The sequence below is a fragment of the Onthophagus taurus genome, chromosome 3 (genome assembly GCF_036711975.1).
Source record: "Onthophagus taurus isolate NC chromosome 3, IU_Otau_3.0, whole genome shotgun sequence".
Lineage (NCBI taxonomy): Eukaryota > Metazoa > Arthropoda > Insecta > Coleoptera > Scarabaeidae > Onthophagus > Onthophagus taurus.
This window is the reverse complement of record NC_091968.1, coordinates 20,449,068-20,467,031: the sequence shown is the minus strand read 5'-3', so window position 1 is coordinate 20,467,031 and position 17,964 is coordinate 20,449,068. Positions and strand designations below refer to the sequence as shown.

At 33.5% G+C, this 17,964-nt stretch overlaps 1 protein-coding gene and 2 long non-coding RNA genes across 4 annotated transcripts; 1 reads left to right on the top strand and 2 right to left on the bottom strand.

Annotated features, from left to right (window-relative positions):
* Positions 1 to 361: 361 nt before the first annotated feature.
* On the top strand, positions 362 to 13,753 carry LOC111429378 (sorting nexin 6). Of its 2 annotated transcripts, XM_023065274.2 has the most exons (8): positions 362 to 473; positions 627 to 857; positions 915 to 1,036; positions 1,096 to 1,540; positions 12,722 to 12,904; positions 13,019 to 13,036; positions 13,133 to 13,242; positions 13,297 to 13,753. In XM_023065274.2, the coding sequence occupies exons 1-8, from the start codon at positions 471 to 473 to the stop codon at positions 13,385 to 13,387; spliced, it is 1,203 nt and encodes a 400-aa protein (XP_022921042.1). In that variant the 5' UTR covers positions 362 to 470; the 3' UTR covers positions 13,388 to 13,753. The 2 variants fall into 2 exon arrangements, with proteins under 2 accessions (XP_022921042.1, XP_022921044.1); XM_023065276.2 differs by lacking the exon at positions 13,019 to 13,036.
* LOC111413768 (uncharacterized) lies at positions 5,524 to 7,557 on the bottom strand. Its single transcript, XR_011640076.1, has 2 exons — positions 7,483 to 7,557; positions 5,524 to 7,293 (listed from the first exon to the last, which is right to left on the bottom strand). It is a non-coding gene; the product is annotated as an uncharacterized lncRNA (long non-coding RNA).
* On the bottom strand, positions 8,651 to 9,213 carry LOC139429428 (uncharacterized). Its single transcript, XR_011640075.1, has 2 exons — positions 9,149 to 9,213; positions 8,651 to 9,088 (listed from the first exon to the last, which is right to left on the bottom strand). It is a non-coding gene; the product is annotated as an uncharacterized lncRNA (long non-coding RNA).
* Positions 13,754 to 17,964: the final 4,211 nt, after the last annotated feature.

Here is a 17,964-nt window from a genome sequence, read left to right as displayed (position 1 = left end):
GCTGGTGAAGTGTACTAGGAACGATAACATTAACAACATTGTATTATTATACGAGAAACTTGTGTAATTTGCTATTTACTACTACTTACTACTAGAAAGTTTAAAATTAATGTTTAATTTAAAAATTAAAAGTTAATCGAAACATGCTTATTTTGATTAGCTCAATCGAACATTATTTAATAACATCAAAATAAACCTCCCAAAAAATATCATAATAATTTGTTTTTAATTATAACAAAATTAATCAAAAATAAAGATGACCTTCTAATTAAATGAAATCGTGATCGTTATAAACAACATTCTAAAATAGATTAAAATTATTAAATAAACTAAATTGATAAATAACAGCTAATTTCAAACCGAATGAAAGCGCCATTTTTGTTTTTTCCCGTCAACGTTAACTTAAGTTTATAATCTCCGAATTAACCCAAAATAACTCGAAAAAACTGTAAGAAACCCCTCGTTTTAACATGGTAAGTGGCCGCAAATTTCAAAACCCAACACCTGGATTAAAGAAAATTCCGAAATTTCGCTTTGAATCCTCGGTGGGCGTTTTTCCCCAACTTAACCTCAAAAAACTTCCTCTTTGTATTATGCCTCATAATTATGTTTATATTTTATTTTAGAGCGATAAACCGAACGGGGACGATGGAAATACTATCCCTTTAACCGATAATAGCTTGATTGTTGACATATCCGATGCCTTAAGTGAAAAAGATAAAGTTAAATTCACAGTTCATACTCGGACAACGCTAAAAACGTTTCAAAAGCCTGAGTTTTTAGTTGTGAGGCAACACGAGGATTTTATTTGGTTACATGATCGATATGAAGAGAATCGTTCTTATGCAGGTTATATCGTAGGTTTTATTTAATTGGTTTTTAAGAAAAAAGGTTTAATAACGAGTTTATTTAAGATTCCACCACCTCCTCCACGTCCAAACTTTGATGGGTCAAGAGAAAAACTTCAAAGATTAGGGGAAGGTGAAGGAACGATGACGAAAGAGGAATTTAATAAAATGAAACAAGAATTAGAAGCGTAATTTAAAACAAATCAATTTAAATTAATCGTATTATTATTAATTGTAATTTTTTTAGGGAATATTTGGCGACGTTTAAAAAAACCGTAGCAATGCACGAAGTGTTTTTAACGCGTTTAGCGAGTCATGCGGTTTTTCGTGAAGACGAACATCTCAGAGTTTTTCTTGAATACGAAAAAGAGTTGTGTGCGAGACCTCGCGGTCGCCTCCAACAACTGGGGGGCTTGGTAAAATCTTTAAGTAACACGACCGATCAATATTATTTAAACGCAAAAGTGCGTGATGTTAACGATTTTTTTGAACAACAAATGAATGCCTTAACCGAGTATAACGGACAGTTAAAAGAGGCTACTGTTCGTACTGATAAAATGACTGAAAAACACAAAGAGGTCGCTGATAGTTTCATTAAAATTTCGAGTCGGTTAATTGAATTGGCCAATATTGATCCAGGTCCACTAGATAAATTTATGTCGAAAGTTGCTGATACTTTTGAAAGAGCTAGAGTAAGTTGATATTAATCTTTCAGTACATGCAATGGACTGAATTCGCAATTGATAATAGAAACGGCTGCTGGGTAAAAGATGGCGTTAGTTATAACTTATTAAATTTAAAATTGGACTGCGTTATAAACATATATCAGGCCTCTAAATGCAAAACCCGACAAGTCCACATAAACAAATTTGACAGAAATCGCGAAAAACTGATTACAGAATTATGAATAGTTAAAGCAAGAATATAAACAAAGTATTGTTATTATCTAGTGCATAATTTATTGAAAATGTATTGCCTAAAATTCTAGTTCAGCTAGTTTTTTTGTAAATTGGGATTTTAATATGGACATGTTGGGTTTTGTATGTTAAGAGCTGTGACATGTCGCGTTTTGACAAAAAAAAATTGAAAGAAGCAAAAGTAAGAAAAAATAGTAACATAGGTACATTATTTTAACTGGATAATATTAAACATCAAAATCTAAAGCTTCCGCTAAACAAAAGTTTTCAGTTACATTTTCAGTTTGATTGGATTCTGTTGTAGAGTTCTCTATAACAGATTTATTCTTAAAAGCATTTTTGAAGAAGGATAGTGCTTCATTGCTCTGCCAATCTTCTCCATAATGTTTTTTAAGCAAATTAGTAATACTTACAGATTCAATAACACTTGGCTCCAGAAGTAGCTTTTTTCCCCTTCTTAGCAACGATTTTTGTAACCTAGATTGTTCCTATAGAAACTTTCTCCTCTTACAGAAAGACCAGCATTGCTTTTTGAAATTATAATGCGCTTGGACATCTGAAATTTAAAATGCCACTGGGACGGAGGTTTCATAATAAGTTGTGTTTTCAATTTCCAATCATGTACTGGAACCTCAACTCCCAATCTGTAGACCTTTCCCCATTTTTATATAATTTTTATATATTGCTCTGGACTTGTAACATCTGGTTTCTTTTTGATTACTTTTTCGATATGACCAAATAGCCTGTCTGGAGGAATGTAAGAATGTCCTACCATTGGGAATATAACTTGAACATCTGTAATGGTTGAAGGACTTAAATTTAACAACCAGTTACACAGCATTCCAATTACGGTAGAATTGGAATTAGAATTAGAAGACTGTAACAGTGTCACTAAATTCAAATGTTGTTAGAGTATGGAAGAGTGCTGATGCTATTTCATTAGATCCTCTTTGGTGATCCACTTCAGTCCAGATGTATGACCTCACTGTAGCTGGATTTAATTTTCCTCTGGAACTTCCTTCGACGACGGCAAAATGATAAAAATTTAGTTGCATATTAACCCAGATATGCCTAAACACTTAATATTAAATATAATTTACTGTTCAAATGATATTTTATCTAAGAAAACAGTATTTAAACATGATATCTGATCATTATAATTTTTTATATACAGGGTGTCACACAAAAAACGCCCCAAGGTGTAACTCTGTCATTTATATTCTGATTTTAATGAGCCAGGTGTCAAATGATATGGTTTGATAAATACTATGATTCAAGCTACAAATAAATTGTTTCCAACGCCATCTTCAATTTCAAGCGATTATGAACTTTTGTTTTTCAAATTGCACCATATATTTTTCGTCACGTCATTAGATAGAGATTTTTTTTCTGAATCCAATGATGTACAGTACATCCATTTTGAATGTACTTTTAGCAGAGAAAAGACAGCCTGTATATAGAGATTATCACACAAGAATGCCTCAAGCTGTAATTCAGTCATTTACAATCCGATTTTCATGAGCCAGGTATCAAATGAAATGGTTTGATGAATACTATGATTCATGCTACAAATAAATTTTTTCCAAAGCCATCTTCAATTTCAAGCGATGTCAACTTTTGATTTTCAAGTTGGTCGGTATGTTTTTTTTCACGTTATTGGATAGAGATTTTTTTTTTAAATCCATTGATGTATAATACATCAATATTAATTGTAATTTTAGTAGAGAAAAAAAATAAAACACTTTCCGAACATTCTCATAAAATCACAAGCGTTATAATGTAGTATGCCATGGAAAAAAATAAAAAACAACTTATAACTGTCATTACAAATTATTAGTGATATTTTTAATAAGTATAATTCGCCGTTTTTTAAAGATATCATGAATTTCAGTGAACTTACTGACATGCTACAAGTTTATTTTGAATGTAGTAAAAACAGTAGTCAGGCATTGCGACTTTACATGGAACGTTTTCCGCAAAGAGATGTTTCAAATCGTCGTAAATTTAGCCGAACTGAAGAAAATTTAAGAAGATTTGGAAGTTTCAAGAAACCGAAGTTAGCGCAGAGAAAATTTTCTGAAAATGTGGAACTGGACGTTTTGTTAGCTGTTGAAGAAAACGCCAAAACTTCTGTTCGTGAAGTTGCGAACATTATTGATACGTCTCGAAGTACTGCATGTGCAGTGCTTAAAAAACACAAATTTAAGCCGTATATTGCTCACAAGGTGCAAGCAATAGATGGAAATGATCCGATCCGAAGGTTTCAATTTTGTAATTTTTACTTAACAAAATTGCAACAAGATCCGTTATTTTATTCTAAAATTATTTGGACAGATGAGTGTACTTTCACTAATAATGGAATTTTTAACCGCAACATTCACCGCCGTTGGAGCCAAGAAAATCCTAGATTGGTCATCGACAATAACCATCAACTCAACGTCGTTTTAGCTGCAATGTTTGGTGTGGCCTACTTGGAGACTGCTTGATTGGGCCGTTCTTTATCGACGGTTCCTTAAATCAGCAAAAATATCACCAACTATTAAGTGAAAATGTTGAAAATTGTTTCGATGAATTACCACTTGCGGGACTGCATGAAACATATTTTCAACAGGACGGTGCTACTCCTCATAATGCACGCATAAACGTCAGTTGGTTGAATCGAAATTTTAATCAACAATGGATTGGCACTAATGGACCTATTCGTTGGCCTGCGCGATCGCCTACCTTACGCCCTTAGATTTTTGGCTTTGGGGATATCTCCAAGATCGAGTTTACTTAGCAGTGCCACAAAATGTAAATGATTTGAGAAACCGAATAATTGAAGTTTGTCGGGAAATACCTAACAATTTCATATTAAATATGGCGTTATAAGGAGATGCCAGTGTTGTATTGAGCATAACGGTAATCAATTCGAACAATATTTGTAATTTTTTTTTAGTTTTGATTTTTGTTTTTCTTTTTCTTTGTGAAATAAAATTATTACTTGTTCAATTTTAATAACGGGTTTCAGCCATTGAAATAGCATTTAATGTCTGTTACCAGTTTTATGCGTTATTATTTATTTTTTTCCATGGCACACTACATTATAACGCAAGTGACTTTATGAGAATGTTCGGAAAGTGTTTTAATTTTTTTCTCTGCTAAAATTACAATTAATATTGATGTGTTATACATCAAAGGATTAAAAAAAAAACTATCCAATAACGTGAAAAAAAAATATATTGACCAATTTGAAAATCAAAAGTTGACATCGCTTGAAATTGAAGATGGCTTTGGAAAAAATTTATTTGTAGCATGAATCATAGTCATCAATCCATTTCATTTGATACCTGGCTCGTGAAAATCGGATTGTAAATGACTGAATTACAGCTTGTGGCATTCTTGTGTGATAACCTCTATATATAGGGTGTCTTTTCTCTGCTCAAATTACATTAAAAATGGATGTACTGTACATCATTGGATTCAGCAAAAAAATCTCTATCTAATGACGTGACGAAAAATATACCGTGCAATTTGAAAAACAAAAGTTCATATTCGTTTGAAATTTAAGATGGCGTTGGAAAAAAATTATTTGTAGCAGGAATCATAGTATTTATCAAACCATTTCATTTGATACCTGGCTCATTAAAATCGGAACGTAAATGACAGAGTTACAGCTTGGGGCGTTTTTTGTGTGACACCCTGTACTACATGGGTCTAAAAGTCACTGTCCTATATATAGTACGCTAGGCATATTAATGGCGAATAGAGACACAAGATAATATTATAATATTATTTATTTTTTATGGTAATCAACGAAATACTTTACATGTAATCCAACATTACATTTTATACATCTTGTTGTTGTCTTAATATGACAAAAGCCGCATCGCGTCTGCTTTTCTTGTGGCGTAACCAAGTGATCTAACCGGTCATATCGAATATCTATATTTTCTTGTTGAGATGGACGACCTCTACTTGAAGACGGGAACGGTTTTTATTTTTCAACAATAAAACATTAGCGATTCGTCGTCTAAATTGTAGCTGATTCATTTCTCCTCCATTATTTCGATACAGTTGCCAAGCATTTTGAATTGACATGTCAATACAATGACAAACAAGGGAAAAGTACCATTTTTTTCCTCTTATGGAAATACGATACAAACCAATATTTTGATCAAACCGATCAACACCGTCCATATTTTCATTATAACTCTTTACGATCGCAGGTTGTTCAATCTAAAAAAAAACATGATTATTGGTACATTTTTATAACAGTTACATTTTCTCCGTGCCTGAATGTTTCTCTTCTCCTTTTGTGAATTGGCAAACTCCTATTGCGTTGGAACAAGGAGTAACTAAACTATTATCATTCCATTTAACTGCTATTATATTTTGATCACTAATTTTCCTGTAATCATAGCTCCCTCTTTTTTCCTTCTTCAAAAGTTTAGAATCTCGTAAGTCAATTCCTCGCAGTCGATTTTCTCTAACTGTGCCGGTCCCCATTAGTTTTTTTTCAGACAGCTTCTCAATAAGTGGTATGTTCGTAAAAAAATTATCAAAGACTAGGTGAAACTCAAAATTAGGCTATTTCTTTTTCAGAACATTCGCATATTCTAGTACAACGCTAGGGCCAACTCCAAGGTCACAGTATACTTTGCTAATATTTGTTTTTGAACCTTGATAGGGCTCAAACCAATAAACATACCCTTCCTTAGAGGCGCCAACCCAGAGTTTATAGCCATATCTTATTGGCTTGCCATAAATGAACTGCTTACAGGAGTGACGACCGAAATACGGAACCATGGCTTCATCTATCGAATGGTTTTTTGTACGAATTCCTTTTTCCATAATTTTTTTATTCAAATGCTTGAAAAGAGGTCTAACCTTTGCAAATTTGTCTTGTTGATCTAGCATGGAATTGTCAGCCAAATGAAAGTTTGATAAAATAAATTCAAACTTATCTCTACTGATACATTCTGTTACCAGACTATTGTTAGCGTCTCTATCACGTTCCCAAAACATTCTTCGCTGTGGAGTAATTACGTATCCACTAATAATAAGAACTCCAAGAAAAGCTTTTATTTCGGATTCCAGAACTTCTTGAAAACGATTCTTTTGTTTAGCATATCTATTTGTTTCAGTTGTTATTATGTTTATAAGATCTTCATCAAAAAAATCTAGGAACCACTCAAGAGGTGTTTTGTTTTCAGAAGAAAAGTTTTCTTGCGATTCATCACAAAAACTTGGAGGTAAATCATTTTTTAACCAATGATAAGTTTTCCTTTTTTGCTGGCTAACTCTGATAATGGGATATTATCATCAGTATCATACGAACTACTAACATGATCACCAAACAATTCTACAGTTGCTTGCAATTGAGAACCTGGTAAATTATTTATTGACATTTGATGTTCATGACCTGAATCTTCGTCAGTGAGATTACCACACGCATTTATTGGTGGTAACATGGTAATATTCTCAACTCGTCCAACCATTTCTTCGTCTCTTCAAGCATTGCAAGTGCTTCATTGAGTGAAACATTTCTGAAATAAATGGTATGCTATGTTCCTGGCGTACTACATATAGGGCATCTAAAAACAATTTTGATTTACTAAGATTTATGGAAAGCATTTCGATTCAAACAACTGCACATCGAAAGATGAACATATTTTTAATAATAATATAAGAAAAATTATTTTTAATTTTTGCTCAATAATAAAAAAACCGCTTACTTTGCAAATTGAATCTCATTCGCAGCCATAATCGATGTATATAGTATCTTTACACTTCACTGTGACGACGTTTTTACCGATTTATAAACCCACGATGATCTCATACGACGGTGTAGTTGTTACTGAAGGTATATACGCGAGTGGTGAGGAAAAATTACTAATACCTAAATCGTGTTACAACTTTAGCGATGAGATACTCCAGGTTCATTGTGTGATGATTATAAGGAATGATATCAAAAAATTCCACAATGATGTAAATTTATTAGAGGATAAATCAACGAGAAATGATCAAAAGATCGTAACATTTTTATACCGGTCTTATGAAAATGGCCGATTAAGTGCGCACTTAACTCTAGATTAATTTTGTTTCAAAAACTGTATACTCGTTTCATCGCCTCACTTATTTAGCCTTCAGCCTTTTTGCCTTTAACATGCCTTCAGCTTTAGTGGGTGAGACGATGAAATGATGGTTCAGTTTCTTTAATCGTTCGAGTCTCCAATCATTTTTGTTAGTTTTTATCAATTTGCGTTTCTCAATCTTTTTCCACATGATGCATAACTGTTACGATCTTTTGATCATTTCTCGTTGATTTGACGTTGTACCTGAAGACGCTCTAATAAAGCGAAACAATTGTTGTACATATCCTCTAATAAATTTACATCATTTTGGAATTTTTTGATATCATTCCTGTGTTACAACTTGTTCCTGGTGTCCTACATGTAGGACGCTAGGCATATCTGGGTTAAAGTAAGCAGCTTGGTCAGGAATCTTAGGCAAGGCTGAATTTTTCTGGCAGTCAAAGCTAAACGTTACAACTTCTGGATCATCTTGATTCTAAGCTATTAGGTAAAAGCTATTCGCTCGAATTTTATGAACTCGCAGCTGAGTCATAAGTTTTTTGTGTCGTTATCTATACTTGTTTTAAGCTTTTCTTTGAACTGGAAACATGTGGAACATATATCCGTTTTTGGAGTCCCGAAACCAACGTTATATTTTCTTGTGAAAAAATATCTAAAAAATGATTCCTTAACTTGAAGATTCCGCTCAACCGATTTATTGTACATTTCCCACAGTTGTCTTATATTTAGTTCAGCTGGCAAATAGAATCTGTGAGAAGTTTTTGAGCGGCAGTAGTGAGACTCTACACACGTTAATAGCTCCACAAAGTCTGTTATAGCTGCTTGCTTGTTGTTGTTTTTTTCTTTTACTTGATCTCCTCCTCGACGTTCCGTAGGCATCTCATTCTTTTCCTTATAACGTTTAAAGATATTTAAAATTCTGTCCTTTTTTACTCCCAAAATATTCATAAAACTCTGTTTACAAACAGTGACAAGTAATTCATCCTTTCTTTTGACATGATACACTACCGTCATAGATTTTGGTTTGTTTTTCTCTTCACTCCTTTTTCTCATTCTTTTGGGATCAGAAGTAGTGCAGTGTTTCAGTATAAATTGGTCCTGACTAATTTTGTTTGTAGACTGATAAAACGCTTCATGGAAATAAATAATATCTCTCATAGTAAGCATTGAGGAACATTGAAATGGTTGGTATGGCTTACTAGTACGGCCACATTGAGGAAATATTGGCAGGGTTTTAGGTGCATACCTGTAAAAATATACAAAAACATGTTTAAACTATTACATTGCTTTGTCTGATCGGTCTTACCGTTTTTGTTTGGCTAGGTCTCGTTTGGACGACGTTTCTATCTTCTTTCGAGAAGTATTACCTTCCGATGGACTAATCTTTTGGTCATTCATTGTTTTTTAACACTATTTAAAAATATAATAACGAAACTTAAACACCGTATCACTATCAAAACGTTTGTGAATCAACTCAACTCATCGAACAATACAGGTTATGACCATATGACCTGACTCACTCCTTCCTATTGGCTGACTATTGGCGGACATGTCGGTGTTTGAATTTAAACAATGCTAGGACTTGTCGGGCTTTGCATCTAAGCCTGATTTTCTATACTAATATCTACTGGATATTGTCGATATTTGCAAGATAATAATACGAAATTTAATAGCGCTTTACATAACGAACAAAATGGTGTATAAAACTCAAATTTCACAAATTTGTTATTTGTCGGGTTTTGCATTTAGAGGCCTGATATATGTGTACTATCTCCTATATCGCTGACGCCCTATCTAACCAATGAGAGGAGAGCGTTTCCATCAAAGGCAGACGGAATGATATATTGTCTGTCTTTGTCATGCCCCAATGTCGCGAAAGCGCTTGCGCGAATCGTAAATTTTAAAGAGTTTCATGTGTTTCGCGCGTATTTTATGCAGCTTTAAAATGCAATTATTGTAGATGGTTTACTTTAACTATAAATGATCATTGATGCATCAAATAAATTAGAATATAGGGTACTTTTGTGTGAAATTGCGGTTGAATATTGCTTTAAATATCAACTTTATCTAGGTTGTTCATTAAACATATTCTGTAAAATTAAATTAATACATACATAGTAATTATTAAATATGTGTACCAAAATATAGTTATTAATTTTAACAAAGCTACTTTTAACAAATTTTCTTCACTTTTTTAACAAATAATAATTACATTTTAAATTGCTTAGTCTTAAAATATGTTAATAATTATGTTATTATACACATGAAACCTATAATATACATAACTAAATATTTAGATTTTAGGTTATATTCATGTCAAACATTTATTTGGTGATTTATGAACATCAAGGTCATCAGCTGCTATTAATTTTTTAATATTATACTACCGTCCAATAAGATAATAGCATACTCACCACATGCTCACACATGCCTCTTGAGTAAAAGGGGCATCACAGAGACAGATATATATATATACAGTATATATCTGCACTCTAGTCTTGACACTCTTGCTGCCATAGTCAGCGATATAGGAGATAGTATATATACAGTGCGCGGTAGAATTATGGAACATAATCAATAAATTGATAACAAATTTTTTTTGCAAAAATGGCGAAACAGGTTAATTTTGGTTAATCATAACACACATTATGACACCATATTCACTTCGTGATGGTCATTTTTTTTACAAAATCTGAAAGGATATTTTTTTCTGCGACCAACGATGTAAATATCGATATGGGTTACATAAGGAAAATTTTGAGAAAATTAGCTTTAAAGGAACAAATTTTATTTTTTTAACGTAAAAATAGCATTACCCATGGGTAACCGTGGAAACGCTTTGTTTAGTTTTAATAATATCTATTCAAAAACTTCAAAATTATTTTCGTTAGTGTTTAATTGAATTGAAACAATTTCTATAGCAATTAATTCCTGTATTTTTGCATTGTTTTCTGTTTTGTAAATTGTTTGTATTTTTTTTCTGTTTTATGTTGTTTAGTTTTGTATTAGTTATTTTGCGTTATATTCTGATTGAGATTGTTATTTTTTGCCGTGTTCTGTGTTCATTAGGCCAGGTTTGTTCAATATTTATTACTGTTTTTATAATAATTATGGCTCACTTAAGTGAAACCCAACGCATAAAAATTTTTATTCTTATTGGATGTGGAGATAAAACCCGAACACAACCAGAGGTATGCAATTTGTTTAATGCAAACTACCCTGACAGAGTTATTAGTAGATCATCAACAGTTAGCAAAATTGAGAAGAAATTTAGAGAAACTGGACATTTTTAGCACGATGCACATGCTGGACGTCCTAAAATCGACGAAAACGTGAAAGTTAATATTTTGTTAGCTGTTGAAGATGATCCCCGTAGTAATTCGAGACAAATTGCAGTGGATCATCAAGTTCCTCAACGATTTGTACTACCTGTGCTACGAGCAGAGAGGTACCATCCCTACAAAGTGCAGTTACTGCAAGAACACAATGAAGATGACACAGATCGCCGCATGGAATTCTGTGAAATTATGCAGAATCGATGTGACCGTAATCCACTCTTTATTTACAACGTTTTATTTTCGGATGAAGCAACATTTTGCCTTTGCACAGTAAACCGACAAAATTGAAGATACTGGAGTAACGAAAATCCTCATTCGATAAGGAGGTACAGTCGTGTTCTCGGGAAATGCACACTCAAGGTCCAGCGCTGTTGTAAGCTGCGACATGCCGCTGGCTAAACGGGCTGAGCCGAGCGCATACGAAGCTCGTCGAAGTTAGGCAGGGATATAAACGGGAAATCGTTGCGGTGAAGAGACTGGGATAGAAAGGTTGGGGAGAGAGTGAATGATAAAGGATGGAAGGAGATGTGAAGAGTGAGTGGTGCATGGAGAAAGGAAGTATTGATGGCGAGCGAGAATGAAGAGGAGAGGTTCAAAAACAAGGATTCAATAGGCGACTTTTTCCAGAAATACTTCCCGGAGGATACGGTGATACAAGGGAAAATAAGGCACGGATGAACGTTCAATTCAACCCAACCCAACATTAGCATTCGATCAACGTCAAGTTATGCGTTGATTAACATCAAATTTAGGATTTATAAGATCCTATTAGACCCTATACGATTTAAACACTGATATTATGGTAATTATTTGATTACTAAACGATTAATTTGAAATTAAATTAATTAGAAAACATTAATTAAAAATCCGACGCTTTTGGTCAATTAACTTTCGATTAAATTAATCTAATAAGATACACACTGTTGAAGTTAACGTAAAGGTAATCCAGCTTTATAAAATTTTATTTTAATTAAAGTAAAACTATTTATCGAAGAATGTTAATTTAAAGTTTTGCGGAAGCAATTTTTGATGTCGCGATCATATCTCACCATTATAATTCAATTAACGTCAGGTTAAGCGTTGATTAACAATCGATTTAAGTTTTATAATTTCTACATGGAATAATATCTATCAATATCTAAATAATATCTAAATATCTCATCAACATCTTTAGTTTAGGTTACCTTTCGGTTTAAATGATTAAGGTACATATCATTAAAGTCTTATAAAACTCAATTTTGATTTAACAATGCCAAAATAAGTTTAACACGCGGGTAATGTCTTCCTAAACAATCAAGTCATCGAACCTTTTAATCCTATTCAAAACTCGCTCTTAAAAGAACATCATTCAAGAAAATTTTTCTTTGTATTAATCAAGCAATTCTGTTCTGCAGTCGCAACGGATATAAAATAAGTCATGATAGTTTGTTTACAAAGGATTGCGCTAATTTTAAATTGCAGACTGACAGTCCACGCGCGTGTATTGAAAGATTAAATAATTAAAAATTGTATTTTGAATAATTTTTTTTTGTTAATTTTAGAAACTTGAAAGTAGAGTAGCTAGCGATGAAGATTTAAAACTTGCGGATACTTTACGTTATTATATGAGGGATAGTCACGCAGCTAAAGAACTTTTGGTGCGTCGATTAAGGTGTTTGGCGGCTTATGAAGCTGCTAATAGGACTTTGGAGAAAGCTAGGCACAAAAATAAGGATATTCATGCGGTGAGTTTAACTTCATTTCTCTTATTATTTGTTTGAATGAATGAAATAAAGAATAAAACTGTTTAGTGAATCTTTTTGTGTTTAAATGCTGCTTTTAAATGCTTTTGTTGAAAGGCACCGGAAGTGCAAGAGGTAAGAAAGTCCTTAATCCTTAATTTTTTCCTAAATATTCCTATAACTCAAAGAGATTTTATTAAATAATTTTTAAATTGGACGATTTTTTCGAAGGCTGAACAAGCTCAATCCGACGCCTGCGAACATTTCGAAGCAATTTCAGCCCAAGCTAAAGAAGAACTCTTAGATTTTAAAACAAGAAGATTACACGCTTTTAGAAAAAGGTTTGATTAAGATAAAAATAATAATTTTTTTTGTAAAATTTTAATTCGTTATAGTTTAATTGAGTTGGCTGAATTAGAAGTTAAACATGCAAGAGCACAACAAGATCTCTTAAGGAAGTCGTTACAAAGTTTAGAAGAGCTTTAATCTCATGTTAAAAATCAAAAAAATGATTAAATCATTAAAGATGAAGTTGTTTTCAATCACAGTATAAAAAAAATATTAAAAGAAAACTGGAAATCATACGAACAATTTCTGTAAAAGAAAATGGTTTAGTTATAAATAAATAAATAATAATAAAAGAAGAAAACGGAGCTGAGAGTGAAAAAAAAAAAAGTAAAATAGATTAAGAAAAAGAAGGAGAATTTTTTTACTTTGTTTAGTTTTTATTTAAGATCTTTATCTCATTTTTTTTAAGATAGGCATTCCAACACTTCATTTCTAATTATTATTATTATTATTAAATTGTTTCTATTTGTGGTTTATAAAAATGTTTTGGGAATGTGATTTATATTTTTGTGTTATTATTTTGAAATCTTAATATCCTATTAGTTAATATGATTTTTTTATTGATTAAAAAATTTGTATCTGAATCGAAAAATTATTATTGTATTATCATGGTTTATTATTATTATATTTTATGAGAAGTCTATATGAATATAATTGAATAATTATTATTGTATTATTGTACTATATGATGTAAAATGTATGTTGTTTATATTTGAATATAAAAAAATATATTGAACTTTTCAAATAAAAAGAAGATTTCATTATAAATTATCACTATAACATTTAAACTGACAATTAGTCAGACATTCAAGGAATAGATCTGCTAACGATGACGATAATCGTGTGATCCCCAAGTACATGGCGTACAACGGATGCACATTGTGTAGCAGACGAGAGTTTAGACGTTGTGACTCATTCATGGAGGTGACCCTTCGCCATGCTTCTATCTTGTTCTGAACTTGTTTCTGAAGAAGGTTGCAACATGGCATCCGAAACGTCAAACACTTTTTCAAAAGACGCACAGCGTAATCTAGGTCTAGTGATAATGCCACTATTACTTTAGTTAGATTTGAATATTTTTTATGTGTCTTCTGCCCGTAGTATTAAGTCTTCAGCAAGCAATATTTCTCTTCTGCCCGTGGTATTAAGTCTTCTACAAGCATTATTTGTCTTCTGTTCCTTGTATTAAGTCTTCTACAAGCAGTATTTGTTTTCTGGCTGTAGTATTAAGTTTTCTACAAGCAGCATTCAGCCTTCTGCCCGTACTATTAAGTGTTTAGCAAGCAGTATTTGTCTTCTGCCCGTAGTATTAAGTCTTCTGTAAGCATTATTTGAAAAGCAAGAAAAAGATCGGAGAAGTATTACCGAATGACGAGAATATTCCAGAAATGAATAGTCAAGTTGAACTGAATATATACCATAGGCTAAATCAGAGACTGTAAATCCATGATCTTTTGAAGACATCCAAAAAGTTTCACCAAAGCTGGTTAGAATGATAACTAAAACAATGAGTAGCACAACAAGTAGAAGGAAGATTGGTGTGAAAATCTGAGAAATAGATAAATTTGAAGGCCTGAAACAAGGTAATGGGCTCATGTCTTTAAGTTAGTCCAGGAAAGTGTAATAGGAAAGAGCAGCCTGGACACATAATCGATGTTATTAAATAAGGTGAGGGAAGGAAAGAGGTACGGAAGATATGGTGTTGCGAAGAATGTGCAGAGGAGTGTAAGTTGTGTTATTTTAGAGAGAAGTTGAAAGGGTTGTTTTATGGTCTGAAGAAAGTGAAGGGGCGGTGCTTAGAATGGGCTCCGGCTAGGTAAACATGATAACCTCACTGAAATACTTAGCTGTTTTCATCGACTCAGGTTTTTTGTTCCTAGAGCATGTGAGATTTTTGAAAAGGAAGATTACCGGAATTATGGGAAGAATGGCAGTGATCGTAGGTGTCCGGGATGGCGCCGCCGTATCTGGTCGCCGGAGCATGGGAAGTGGCTGAAGTTAAAGAAGGGAGAAAAAAAATTTAATGTCGGTTGAAAATATATTATGTAAACGTAGGGTGGATACGGCGACAGCAATGGATGGCCTTCCTGGCTAATACAGAAATAAACGAATACAACTTTGAAGTGGAACAAGAGTTCACATAGCTAGGATCTAACACATTTCATCACAACGACAAAGCAAAGGAGCTAATTAAGAGAATAAATGCAGCAAATAGGGCATATTATGCTACACTACCCATACTAAAATCAAATCTAGAGTCATTCTCAGACTAACCAAAATTAGAGTGTATAAAACCACAATCCGTACAATACTAACGTGTGAAGAAGAAAACGTGGACACTTACACAAAAATACCCAGAGAGGCTGGATACATAAGAGAGGATAATCTTAAGAAAAATTATGGGACCAATTAGGTATTATTATTATTGTATCAACTAAATCAGAAAACACGAGTCTCAGAATATATAAAGCTTAAATGGTTAACATGGGCAGGGCATATTCTAAGGATGGCGGATGGAAGAGTACCAAAAACACTACAAGGATAGCCAGGAAGTAGGAGACCGGTTGGAAAACCTAGAACACGATGGGGTTATCAGTATGGAGGTCAGAAGACTAAAACTTGTAATTTAACTTGAAATTCGGTTTACTACTGTGTTTAGGAGAGTTCCTTTTGCATTTTTTTTTGGGTGGATAGTCTGGTATCCGTAGAGAACTTGAGATGAGTTTGTCGCGTGGAGTGTGCTTTTGATAGCAGCAAGATGTCAATTTTGTTGCGGTTTAGGAAAGTTCCAGATTGCCATTGCTACTCATTCATTCTGTTCCATCACCTTGCGCATCATTTGCATCCATATGTAGTGTCGCTGGAAGCATTTTTACAAGAAAAATCCTGTGTTGGTTCTTGTTGCATTTTGGCAGATTATCCCGTCGTTTCTACAACTTATTTGCCACCAAACACGTTCGATAGTTGGCCAGATGTGGTTCTCCGCAATCAGAGCATCTCGCTGTTACATTTCTAGCCCTAGCGATCTTCTGCACCTAATGGTTTTCTGCATTTTTCACACATATAGAATATGTTAGTATATCCACATCTCTTCTTGTTTCTCACTGCAGTTTCTACTTCTTCGTATTGCTTCTATTTTTACTTTGAAATTTTGGGCGTAAATTATTCTGAAGTCTTTTTCTGTAAAATTTCACGAGAAACAGAAAAAGTTGTCAATACTTTTTAAACAAAGCTAAAATTTGAGTTCTTTTTTTTGTGATGATCTTGTATACGATGTTGTACACGTTTCAAATCAATAAATATTATTTAATAACATTTTTTAAAGCATCAAGTCCATTATTGAGTTTAAAAAATGCAAAATATCGTTAACTGCAGTTGCCATCAAATATTGAACAACGTTTCATAATCGATTTTTCTAAGTGCTGAAATGTTTTTTCCTCTAGTTACGCCATTTCAGTAGTTTAAAATGTCGAAAACTGTTGGTTTTTATCGTCTAGAAAAATGTCATAATTGGCCCACTGGCAAACGATTTTGAGAATTTCATTTAATAATTTTGATGAGTATAAATATAGTTTGGGTATTTTATCCAACAATGAGAGATGTAAAAAAAGGCTTGTGTTAATTCTTAACAAAAATAGTAATTTTTATTTTTAGATTATAAAAAGAACTTTGCAAATTGCTTTGCAGAGAACCAACCAGCCATAGAGTCACGTCCAACACCTTCCATAGTTTTAACATCTGTGTTTTAAACCTGCCTATCAGAACCTGTTTATATTCCCCTATACCGCGAACTCCAAACCCAACCTCTCTTCTTGGTAGTGATCTCCGTCCTTATGTATGTCTCCTTGTTGCACTATCCCTCACTGCTACCTGTTCACCAGCATTATCTTTTGTCAAATCCTAATGTTGGCAAGCTCCCTTTCTCTGGTCCATCTCCAGCAATGGCGTCATAAAACACGCACTTTTCAGCTTCTACTCTCTTGTGGCTGTATAAATAAGCCTTAAAACAACCATGACCCGAGATAAACTGGCTCAAATGTTAGTTGGTTTTAACCCACTTTCTATTGTGACATGATTCGATGTCCGGTAAGATCTTCTTGGTCCATTTTCCCTTCCCTGTGTCTCTCTTCCACCAACTTCTCCACTCTTCCGTACTCCTCCGTTTCCTCCTTGGAGCTTCCCCGATAGACCAACATAACTCAACCCAACGAGAATGAAACCAACAAACTATTTTGGTTGGTTGGGTTGGGTAGCCAGGTTGTTAACCAACCCAAGCCAACCAAACGACTTTAGTTGTTTGGATTGGGTTGCTTAACAAGGTTATCCAGACTATTAAGTAACCCAACCAGTTAATGTAGTTAGTTGGGTTGACAATCTGGTTAATAGATTAAATACCATCTTTTAACCAGTTGTTAAGCAATTCAATCTAACCCAAAAAACTGGGTAAACCGAATGAGGAAAGCAGTTTGTCGGGTTAGTTTCCGCTGGATTAGGTTGGGTTGGATAACAACCTAGTTAAAAGATCAAATCACATCTTTTATTCAGGTAGGTTGTTGGATTGGGTTGGTTAACAAGGTTATCCAGGTTGTTAACCAACCCAGCCCTACCAAATTACTTTGGTTTGTTAGGTTGGGTTAGTTAACACGGTAATATAGGTTGTTAGCCAACCAAACTACTTTGTTGGGTTCACACTTTCATTACTCGTAACCATTTGC